This window comes from Choloepus didactylus, chromosome 2, assembly GCF_015220235.1.
Source record: "Choloepus didactylus isolate mChoDid1 chromosome 2, mChoDid1.pri, whole genome shotgun sequence".
NCBI lineage: Eukaryota > Metazoa > Chordata > Mammalia > Pilosa > Megalonychidae > Choloepus > Choloepus didactylus.
Window position 1 is genome coordinate 113,761,646 of NC_051308.1, and position 11,663 is coordinate 113,773,308.

At 44.5% G+C, this 11,663-nt stretch overlaps 2 protein-coding genes across 2 annotated transcripts; both read left to right on the forward strand.

Annotated features, from left to right (window-relative positions):
- The first annotated feature begins 652 nt into the window (after positions 1-652).
- On the forward strand, positions 653-913 carry LOC119517635 (late cornified envelope protein 3C-like). Its single transcript, XM_037814504.1, has one exon. It carries the CDS (start codon positions 653-655, stop codon positions 911-913), a length of 261 nt encoding a protein of 86 aa, XP_037670432.1.
- An 8,135-nt stretch (positions 914-9,048) lies between these two features.
- LOC119517628 (late cornified envelope protein 3C-like) lies at positions 9,049-9,309 on the forward strand. Its single transcript, XM_037814498.1, has one exon. It carries the CDS (start codon positions 9,049-9,051, stop codon positions 9,307-9,309), a length of 261 nt encoding a protein of 86 aa, XP_037670426.1.
- The last annotated feature ends 2,354 nt before the right edge of the window (positions 9,310-11,663 follow it).

Here is an 11,663-nt window from a genome sequence, read left to right on the forward strand (position 1 = left end):
CCTGGTTGGGAAAGCAGCAGCATACTCGGGCTGTGCATCACCAACCCAGCACAGGATAAAAGGGCTCCTGCCCTGGGCTCCTCATCCACAGCCTCCTCAGGAACAGCCTTCTCCTGCCTCCTCTGCATCCGGTGAGTGTCCATCAGTGTCAGGAAAGGACCACTAAGGTCATAGCAGAGGGAAGGGAAGCAGGGGGTCTGGTAAGTAAACAGCACAAATAGGGCCACAGAAGAGAGCAGTGGGGGAAGTGAGGGTGAGGAAACAGGGACTCAGTGATCTGCAAGGGCCACAGGAGCTCGGGGTTCCCTCCAATCCTTCTTCTGTTCATGATCTCGCATATGCACACATTTCCTGTGACATCCTGTGGAAATGCTCTCCACAAATGGATGCATCCCTGTGTTTCATTTGAGACACAAAACTTGGATTAGACTGGCAGCATTCTTTCCTGGGTGGAGACCAAAGTGGAAGGCATTGTGCATGATCAAACTAACTCCAACTCAGTCTCCCCTTCCCTCCTGCAGCTCTCAGTTCAGGAAGCAACTGGTCTTAGAAGAGAAGGGTCTAGGAAACCATGAGACAGGAGACACTGGACTGCAGGTTCTGAACTCACAAGTTGCTTTGTTTTATCCAGGGCTGCTCAACTCCTGCCGAGATGTCCTGCCAGCAGAACCAGCAGCAGTGCCAGCCCCCTCCCAAGTGCCTCTCACCCAAGTGTCCCCCAAAGAGCCCAGCACAGTGTTTGCCTCCCATCTCTTCTGGCTGTGGCCACAGCTCTGAGGGCGGCTGCTGCCTGAGCCACCACAGGCGCCACAGATCCCACCGGTGCCGGCGCCAGAGCTCCGAGGCCTGTGACAGTGGCAGTGGACAGTCTGGGGGCTCTGGCTGTGGCCACAGCTCTAGGGGCTGCTGCTGATCAAGACTCCTGATTCTGAGACAAGTAATTTTAGAGGAAGCAAGGATCTAAAGTTTCAAGGAAAAGCCCCACCTAGATGCATTCTTTCTCAGACACCCTGATCTCCTTTTTTCTTGGATTAAACAACTGAAAGGCTGGGGGAGGATTTGGCTCTCTACAGACAGCTCTCCCCATGTATTTTCCAGGGGCCCCACAAGCTCCTTTCATCTGTACTTGATGATGTTTATCACCTGTGTCTGAACAGGTAGACAAATAAAGCCTCTTCTCAATGCCTCCTGTATCTCACTTGTCCTTTTACTTTCCTCCACTCAAGACTGTTCATTGGGTCTCACCCCGCCCTCAGCCCCTCAGAGCCCTGCAGGCCCAGCACCAAGGGAGGATCCTGGATTGAAACTGGAAAATTAATGGGTCAGGTTTATCTCCATGACCAGGAGTCCTGTGGGAACTTTGAGGGTGGAAGGGTGGAGGAAGGTGGGGGTGTTGGTTTTGGATGGAACACTGTCAGCCAAAGGCCTGACATTTTGTCTAATTTGGTGTTCAGGGGTGATATGACATTGGGATCCCCCGTCTCTGCTGAGGAAAGCTCAGTCAGAATTGGAAAAGCTGTTGCATTCCCAGGAGCAGGGTGGTATAGAGAATCTGAAAATAGAGAAGAATGAGACTAAAAAATGGCTTGCAAGTAGAGGAAAGGTTAAGGAAAGAAGACAAATTAGCCACAATTTATGGACTTTGAAGGAGATGTGAGCTGGAAAGATAGCAGATTCTGAAGCAATCTTAATTGAGGGTTTCCACAGGAGAGTATGTGGGTTGTTCACATATGAGAGGCTCAGAGCTGTGAGAAAACTCAGAAGGTAAAAAGAGGATACAAGAAAAAACCAAGGGGTTACATATTAGGTTATCTGTAAACTTCTTTCAAGAGATTTACTATGGAATGAAACTCATGCTCATTGTTTTTTGGATGATGCATGTTACTTTTGCAGTGAAAGCACAATATAGTGGTAGAACGATGCTACAGTTACAATAGGGCTCAAATGGGGCATTTCTTCCCCAACTTTGGAACTAAAAGGCAGCATTCATCTATACCCCAAACTTGAAATAAACGTTCTCCATGTGAGTCAAGAACACTGTTTCACTTTGATAGCCAGGTTTTATAAATAGTGGTGCAGAGAAACAGGGATTCATCACTCAAGCCTGGATAGTTCTCGAAATAACTTCAAAAAGACATCATATAATTGTGGTCACAGACAAATTTGAAATTTTTGAGAGAAATCAGAGTTGGAGCACGGAAATTCCTGGTGGAGGATAAACTCCGTGTGGAACTTTGGGAATCCAACTGAATAAAATACATTTTGTTGTTATTTCATTTTTTAGACGACCTTGAGAAATGACAAAGCTTCAAATAGTTTTGCTCCACTACCCATGAGCATATAATTTCTTAAGAAACAGGAATAAAAGGTGTCAAAATGACCACTAACAGCAGGCTGATGTCCAATCTGCTCTGCCAGCCAACTTCCTGCCCAGTTCAACTGGCTGAGACAGTGGCCACAGATGTTGAGACTTACATTTGAGCTGGCTTCAGAATCAACGTGTTAGGCTACTTGCTTCTACCAACCTAACATTCTTCAGAGTTTTTCGGTCATTCATCCCATAAAGAAATATTGAGAAAATCCTGTGCATCAGGTGCCATTCTAGGCGCTGGAGATACACTGGGAACAAGAAGAGGTTCCTCCTCACGTGGAGCATGTTCCAGTGGGCACTGTTGAGGCAGGGACCATTTTCTTGCTTGCCCTGTGTTCAGCTGGATTCTCATTCCTTGGTTTATGGTGGGCACCAGTGTAGGCAGGATAAACCCAGCCTGGGCAAGACTTTGGGGCATGAAAATTGTTGATTTTCTGGGGTTTAAGAAGGGCATCTAATGAATGTTGGCTCCTTCAGTAAAAACGATAACTTCAGAAAAAGATGTTACAAAAGGGAGAAAATTAGTAGGCATTCTGGTTATTATTGCCACATAACAAATCACTCCAAAATTAGTGATGTGAAACAACCACATTTTAGTTTTCTCCTAATTGCATTGTTTAGGAATTTCAGAAGTGCTCAGCTGGGAGATTCTCACTTGGGGTCTTTTGTGCACTTTCAGTCAGGTGTTGGCCAGAGCCACAGGCACCTGAAGGCTTGACTGGGCTGCACAGCCAAGAAAGCTCACTCAAATACTAAAAGTTAACTGGAGCAGCTACACCTGGCCTCTCTAGCATGACGCTCTAAAGTAGTCAGACTTCTTGTAAGGTGCCTGGCTTTCCCCAGAGAGAGCATCCTGAGAGGATGAGGGAGAAACTCCATGATCTTTAGCGATGGAACCTCAGAAATCACATATCATCACTTCTGCCACATTCCATCGGTGAAAGCAGTCACAAACCTGCTTAGGTCAGTGAAGGGGATATAAACCTCACTCCTCAATGAGAGGAGTGCTAAAGCCTTTGGGGGCATGTTTAAAACCATCTCAGTGGGGGTATTGGCTACTATCCCCTTCATGCTACCTCTTCCTGAGGCCCTGTGTGAATTCATATTTTGAAAAGACTCAGATTTTGGGCATGGTTCTAATATACTGAAGATTTGAAAAGGAGGTGGCTACTCCTATAGACTTCATGGAGCTAGAATGTCCAGAATCATTACTGCAATAATAATGACTTGTTAAAAGCTATCACAGTGATTTATAGATCTCATAATAAGTTATCTTGTTCTATTAAATCAAAATAAAATGCAACAGGAAAATATTACAATGATGTCATTTTTGACTCCCATAAAGCTCTTTAGCCAACATGAAGTGAACATCGCTGTCTCTGAAACATTCTTATAACTCTTCAGTCAAGAGCCCAGTCAAATACACACTGGAACAATGTCCTTGGGTTTGCAAATCTTGTCACTTCAGAAGATGTAGACTTCTTATCTCTGGCCCTGCTTTAATTCTAACATGTCTGGTTCCTTTTGCCTTTATCATTTTCTCTTAGGCGCCTCCAGCTTGACTTTACTCTTTAGAAGACAGGGAATCCCAGGAATGTCTGACTCCAGTGTCCATGTTCTTAGTCAGCACACTATTCTGACTCTCATTATCTTAGGTTCCTTTCCTTTCTGATCCATTTTCCTTCAGGTGGCAATTTTATTTCCTCCTTTTGCAGGGACCCTCCTGCCCAGGATTCCTGGCACCTCGGTGTTGTGAGTTCCTCTTAATCACTCTAATGTACTAGCCATCACAGGACAGCATCCTGGCTCCTGCCCTACACTCAAAAGCCAATTTGCAGGCCAAAGCCCTCGCCCACCACCCAATGTGATGTCAGTAACAACAATTTTACACGTCCCTCCATTCAGGACAGCAGGGAACTGGTACCCAAAGGTCATGTAAGCCTCTCAGGGATGAGAACCATGTTTCATATATTTCTGAATCCTCTGTGTTCAACATATACCTGAAATGTGCACTCACTCATGTTGTTTGGATGAATATAATAAATATAAACAACTGACCTTCAAAAGTCCTGAGAGTGAGGGCCAGAAATTTGGGCAATTTGTGGACTTCCTGCCTCCCTTCTATGAGAAAAAAAAATCTCTGGGCATCTACCAAGGGATGTAGAAGACCCGGGTCTGGAGAGCTTGAAGAGCTGTTACTCGGATTATAACCCATCACTACACTACTATGCAAGTCTCATCTCTTTTTTCCTGACTATTATCCAAATTAGGAAGTAAGAGAATTTTGGCATTTATCAGCAATCAACTTGAGCCGGGTCATGTCTGCCAAGACCCCTTCTGTCTCACTGCTGTCCTTAGGTTACCTAAACTGTGGACTCTGAGCCATAGGTTCAGGGTTTGTGAGAATATGGTGAGGGGCAAGAGGATGTATGAGAGTGTGTGTGTGTGTGGGTGTGTGTTTTAAGTTATGGATGATTTACCTTTTTGTTTCCTCTAGGATCACTGAGCTGAGATTCCTTCCAGGAAAACCAAAAGCAGTGTCAGACTCCTTCCACCAAATGCCTAACCTACAAGTATTATTTAAGTTTTTGGCCTCCAGTCTCTTTCTGTCCAGTTTCATTTCTGGGAGCTGCTGCTGCCTGAGCCACCATAGGCCCACAGATCCCCTTGACACCACCAGAGCTTTCTGGAGGCCCCAGTTGACGTGGGGGCTCTGGGGGCTGCTCGTGACCTAGGCTGTGAGGCCCACAGAGCATTTGGAGGAACCAAAGGGCCAAGGACCTGCCCCAGCCTCGTGCTTCTCCTCTTTTCCTTTCTATCACACTTAAGTTTCCAAATTATTATCTTGAAGGATCTGAAGTGGCCCATGAAGCTCATTTCCTTTGTTTCTCAGAGAGCTATGTTTTTGACCCCTGTCTGTGACCCTATGAAATTATAAAGATTCTCTACTGGAGCTCTAACTGACTATGGGTTCCATTTTACCATGCCAATTCCCTTCCCCATCAGACAGCCCTTTCTCAGGTTTTTTCTTCTCCTTTGCTTCCCAAAGCACTGTCCTGCCTGGCATATGACACATAAATCTGCACAGGACCAGAGGAGGGAGAAGTAGGTCTCCCTCCACTCAAGGGGAGTCTCCAGAAACCGAGTGGGGTGAAATGTCAGGAACTGTCAGGGAAAGACCTATGTGTTTTGACCCTGGTGTGATCAAGACTCTGCAGTCACGCGGCATCTTTGCTACCTCACGTGTGATACATACTGCCTGCCCACCCCCACCACTTCCTTGTCCCCTCAGGTTTTTCAATATTTCGAAAGCTCCTGTGAATGGGCTGTGTCTCAGCATCTCCGCATTCTTCCTAAGAATTGCTGGCCTGTCTGGGAGGACCAAAAGACACAGTTTTACAAATTGTGGGCATCACTTTCTTGTCATGTGGGACCCACATTAAGGCCAATACTTTGAGGTATAAGATGAGATAATATCAAATTCCAATGCCTCAAAACTTACCTCCCAACCAAACCATCAGATACCTCACTTTAGAGTGTCCCCCAAACATTTCTGAGTCTCCAAAGCTACATGTGAACATAACCATCCCATCAGGTTCTTATTACCAGACTGTGCACAGCTGTCCAGCTCTCTCTTCCTTCTCTGGCTTGTATCCTCGATGTCCAGGTTTGGACACTGAGAGTAGCTGAGGGAAGTCCCTTGGAGAAGCCCATATCTGTTGTGGGTTGTCCCTCCTGGGGCTTCCAAGTGCCCACTCTCAGGAGTCAGAAAGGAGTCAGGATTGCTTTCTCCCCACACTACTTTATCCTTAGGGCCCAAAGCAGCTCTGTCTTTGTCCTGTCTCTTGTGAACAGTTTTATCAGTTCCAGGCTCTTGTGCATAATCCCACTGACTCTCATGAAACATCCCTATAAGTTTCAGGCTTTACTGCTCCTATCATGGGGATCGAGGACAGACCAAGGGGCACAGTTTTACAAATGGAATGCATATCTTCATGTCACATGGGACATGTAAAGACAATCCTCAAAATGGAACTAAATATTTGCAAATCATGTATCTGATTATGGACTGGTTTCCAGAAAATACAAAGAAAAGAAATCATACAGCTCAACCATAAAAACATATTCCAATTTAAAAATGGGACAAGTGTAAATACACATTTCTCCAAAGAAGATATACTAAACACAGATACGCAGCTGAAAAGTGCTCAACATTAGTCATTAGGGAAATGTAACTCAAAATCACTATGTGATACCACTACACACCCAGCAGGATAGGTGTAACTAAAAAGGCAGATAATAACAAATGTTGACAAGAATGTGGAAAAATTGGAACCCTCAACACTGCTGGTGGGAAAATAAAAAGGTGTAGACACTTTGAAAATATCGGGCAATTCCTTAGAAACTTAAATGTTGAGTTACAATATGAGCTAAACTCCATTTCTAGATATATAGTCAAGAGAAATGAAAATGTACGTCCACATTTTCCTTGTAGAAAAACTTATACAGGAATGTTTGTAGTGGCATTATTCCTAACAGTCAAAAAATGACAGAGTAATGAATTTTTCCACAATATCCTTCAAAAACTCATGAAATTTCCATTTGAAATAGGATGAAATATAAAGTGGCATATAAAAGCAAAAAAGAAACTTGAACCCTGTAATAAAAGAAATTTATTCTCTAAGCAGGTAGCTGGCTCCATAGGCTTTAATGTTCAAAGAAGAATGAGACACACTTACCGTAAAACTGTTTCTTTTACACTGTCATTTATATAATCGTGTACATTGTTTTGTTCTGAATATTATTAATTTTATTTGCACACACTCCAATCTACCAAACATGCTTTCAACTTCACCCTCCTCTCAGCACCCAGTAAACTCTAATCAGCTTTCTGTATCTGCAGATTTGCTACTTATAGACATCTCTTAAAAATGACATCATACAATATTTACCCTTAGTATCTCACTAATTTCACTGGGAATAATGTTTTCAAGGTTTTTCCTTATTGGAACATGTCTCAGAGCTTCATTCCTTTTTATGGGTGAATAATATTACTTACTGTACATAAACAACATTTTGTATATACATTCATTTGTGTATACATCAGTATATGTTGTTTTATAACCTGCCATAAATAGTTAAAAATAGGTCATGAATATTTTTCCATGTCAGAAAATATAAATAAATGCAAAAAATTATTAGAAAAAATATTTAATTTAAAAGATATTGTTAAAGTTTCGCTGTGACCCTGTAATTTTTCTCTGGAAACATAGCAAATGTAGCATAATAAATGGTAAATTTAAAGGAGAAAAAGTCTTCAGCTCCACTAAATAGACCATGCACAGTTTCCAGACACTGTCAGGTCAGTTAAGTGTTTCTATTCATCAAGACTCAACTCAGTTTACTCCTTCTTGCCCATGAAACCCATGCCTGGACTCCTGGGCCAGGAGATCTTAGGGAACCCTCTCAGCCATACAAAGTCTCAGCTCTCTTCTTCCATCTTTTACCCACTCATCTCATTCCCAGGAGATCAAGAGGACAGTAAATGACGATGTGTGGATTGTCTAGGGGGTTTGAATGATGCACAGAGCGAAGGAAGACTAATTGCAAAAATGATCAATGCAAGCCTGAACATGGTATACAGTTGCCACATTTGTCAGTTTGGGATTTGACTTTATATTTAGAAATATATGTGTGTGTATATATAAGTATACATATAAATTTTCCATTTATCTCTCCTGACAGACTGTGAGCTACTCAAGGAAAGAACATTGCCACGTGCATCCAAATATGTCTAATCCCTAGGAAAGCCCACAGGACAGACCAGCATTGAGGAATGTGAGCTGAATGAATGACACGAGGAAGGTGGAATGGCAGGAGCCTGGTCAGCCTCAGTGAGGTGAAGATGGACTGTCATCAGAACTTCCCAGTTCCCCTTTGTCAGACAGCTTGGTAAGTGCACAGGAAGATGATGAATGGGTGGTCCTGGGCGTGTGCCGGGCTGGCACCCTGCCCCTGGCTGGGAAAGCAGCAGCATACTCGGGCTGTGCATCACCAACCCAGCACAGGATAAAAGGGCTCCTGCCCTGGGCTCCTCATCCACAGCCTCCTGAGGAACAGCCTTCTCCTGCCTCCTCTGCATCCGGTGAGTGTCCATCAGGGTCAGGAAAGGACCACTAAGGTCTTAGCAGAGGGGAGGGAAGCAGGGGGTCTGGAAAGGAAACAGCACAAATAAGGCCACAGAAGACAGCAGTGGGGGAAGTGAGGGTGAGGAAACAGGGACTCAGTGACCTGCAAGGGCAACAGGAGCTCAGGGTTCCCTCCAATCCTCCTTCTGTTCATGATCTCACATATGCACACATTTCCTGTGACATCCTGTGGAAATGCTCTCACAACTGTGTGCATCCCTATGTGTTTCCTTTGAGATACAAAATTTGGATGCCCAGTTAGATCAGCAGCATTCTGTCCTAGGTGGAGAGCAAAGCGGTAGGCGGCATTGTGCATGATCATGCTAACTCCAGCTCAGTCTCCCTTTCTTCCTGCAGCTCTTGGTTCAGGAAGCAGCTAATCTTAGAAGCAAGGGGTCTAGGAAACCTTGAGAGAGCAGACATTGGACTGCAGGTTCTGAACTCACAAGTTGCTTTTGTTTTGTCCAGGGCTGCTCAACTCCTGCCGAGATGTCCTGCCAGCAGAACCAGCAGCACTGCCAGCCCCCTCCCAAGTGCCCCTCACCCAAGTGCCCCCCAAAGAGCCCAGCACAGTGTTTGCCTCCCGTCTCTTCCGGTTGTGGCCACAGCTCCGAGGGCGGCTGCTGCCTGAGCCACCACAGGCGCCGCAGATCCCACCGGTGCCGGCGCCAGAGCTCTGAAGCCTGTGACAGTGGCAGTGGACAGTCCGGGGGCTCTGGCTGTGGCCACAGCTCTGGGGGCTGCTGCTGAGCTGGGAAGTGCTGCTGAGACAAGCCATTTTCAAGGAATCAAAGACCCAAAGCTCCAAGGATCACTCCCACCTGATGCCTCCTTCCCCAGATGCCCTATTCTGGCTTTCAGGGGCTGAGCTGTGGGGATGTTCCTTTGGAGGGTTCTGAGCACTCCCCAGAGGCTCTTCTCCTTGATGTTCAGGATCTTACAGTTTCCTTTACCCCTGCACCTGTGGATAAGTGTCAGTACCTGTGTCAGGACCTGTGAAAAATAAAGCTTGTCCTCATCGCCTTCCCATATCACTTGTCCGTCTACTTTGTCCCACCCTTAGTTCCTGGGGCCAGCTCAGCCCAACTCTGGTGCAGAACCTTTTCCTGGACCAGGAATAAATAGCAATTCAGATTCTTCTCCATGCATAGAAGGGCTATAGAGAGGTTTTATGCTGTAGTTGAGAAGGTGGGAAAGGCAAGCATAGTATGGGGTTAGGGTCCTGAAACTCACAGTTAAAGGACTGACTTTCCCTGTGGAATATGAGTGGGTTTTGACGCAATCTAATATTCTCCAGTTTGTGGAATGGGGCTACTATGTATTTTGATAAACTGTTTCTAATTTTAATTAAGAAACAGCAAATCAGGAGGCAATAAAGCAGACAACAGCCAAAGAAGGAACAGAATAGAAAGAGGGGGAAGGCGGTATAATCTACTCTTAGAAAATCCAGGGAGAATGACAAAAGATGAGGGAGTTACTTAAATTAAAGAGACCTGAAAGGAATGATGTGGCTTGGAGTTTTGCCAATGAGATGGTTGAAGTATCAAAAATTAGAGCAGTAGGAAAAAAAGAGAGAAAGAATGAGAAGTGTTGCTAGAATTATACATTGATATAATCAAAGGGGCAAACACAGTAATTATCTGAACTCTACTCTACCATGACAGCAAATCACGAGAGTCAAAACCTCAATAAAGCCCCGTATTTTGTGACTTTACTGTGAAACTCAGATGCTCCCAAGGTTGAAATAATGTTCCTACATGTGAACCAAGGGTAACTTTTCACTTTGGAAGAAAACCAGAGAAATATCATAGCACTTCAGCAATGTCAAGTTGCAAATATTGTGAGAAATGCTGAGTAGAGTAGGGGGTGGGGAGGGGAGAATGGAAACCCTGTGGGGAAATGTATGAGGTTTTTTAAAATGCTTTTGAAGCCCTTGAGAAGTATCAAACCTGGAATTTTTTTTTTTAATTTTGGTATCAAAAATACCCCCAAAAAAGACTCAGAAGAGTTAAATACTAGACCTGCACCAACCAGGTCTAAGAAGAGACAACGTGATTGCTTGAAATAGGAGCCACAACTTTGGCCTTGAATTTAAGTTTGGTTTGAAATCACTGGAGAGTTCTCTTCCAGAGGCGGTAACAGCAGGAGTCATGTTGAAGGGAATGCACAGGCCTGGCTCTGAGGGAAGAGCTGTGCCCTGTGTGATTTAAAAGATTGTTTCCATTCTTTAATGTGATGTTTCAACGCACGCCAATCCTCAGGGTGTCGGTGGGCAATGACACGCAGGACTAACAGAGCTGTGCAGACCCAGAAACGGTGTATCTCAGGCATATGCCATCCTACAGGAACTGCAGAACAAGGTGTGGAGGCTCAGAAATATCACAACCCCCCAGTCTGAAGAACCACCAGATTTCTTGCTATGGTTGACTATTCTGGGCGAAGAGAAAAGGAAACAGGATCAACCAATAAAGTTTACAACTGGAACACCAAAGAGATTTTGGGAAGCTGGAAGTAATAAATGTACCTATTACAAACTGAACCCCCCAAAAAGTCCCTGAAGTGGAGAAAAATATATTCATCAAACCCTGTCAGAGTAACACTGAGTCCCAGCCCAGAACCCATTTATTAACTCAACAAACTTTTATTGAGCACCTGTTATATGCTCAATTCTAAGTAGGGAATTAGAAAAATGGAGTTTCTTCTCTCAGGAACTTATATTCAAATGGGTACATGAAATATGGTTCTGTTTTGCATGCAATTCAGAGAGTGAAACACAGTGGCCTTCTGTTCCTTTGACCTTTCATCCCCTGGGGTTGGGCGGACACTGGTGTCAGTTTAACAAACCCAGAGAAGACCCCCAGCCTGGGCAAAATATTAAGGTTCTGAGATAGTGTACTCTGGTGGTGACATAAAAGGATGTCTCATATTTGTAGGATTTTACACCAAAAAGAACAGCCAAGAAAGGAGAAGGGATAAATTATTAATACCAACAGGATGATGTTAATGCACAAGTAGACCTCTGTCCTCTTGCCCTCCCTCCTCTTCCTCGCTCTATTCCTCCACAAGCCCCAGTTAAGAAACATCTTCTCACTGGTGAATTGAAA

Bases quoted from the DNA above. Each gene is read 5' to 3' on its own strand.
- LOC119517635 (XM_037814504.1), top strand. From the start codon at position 653: ATGTCCTGCCAGCAGAACCAGCAGCAGTGCCAGCCCCCTCCCAAGTGC.
- LOC119517628 (XM_037814498.1), top strand. From the start codon at position 9,049: ATGTCCTGCCAGCAGAACCAGCAGCACTGCCAGCCCCCTCCCAAGTGC.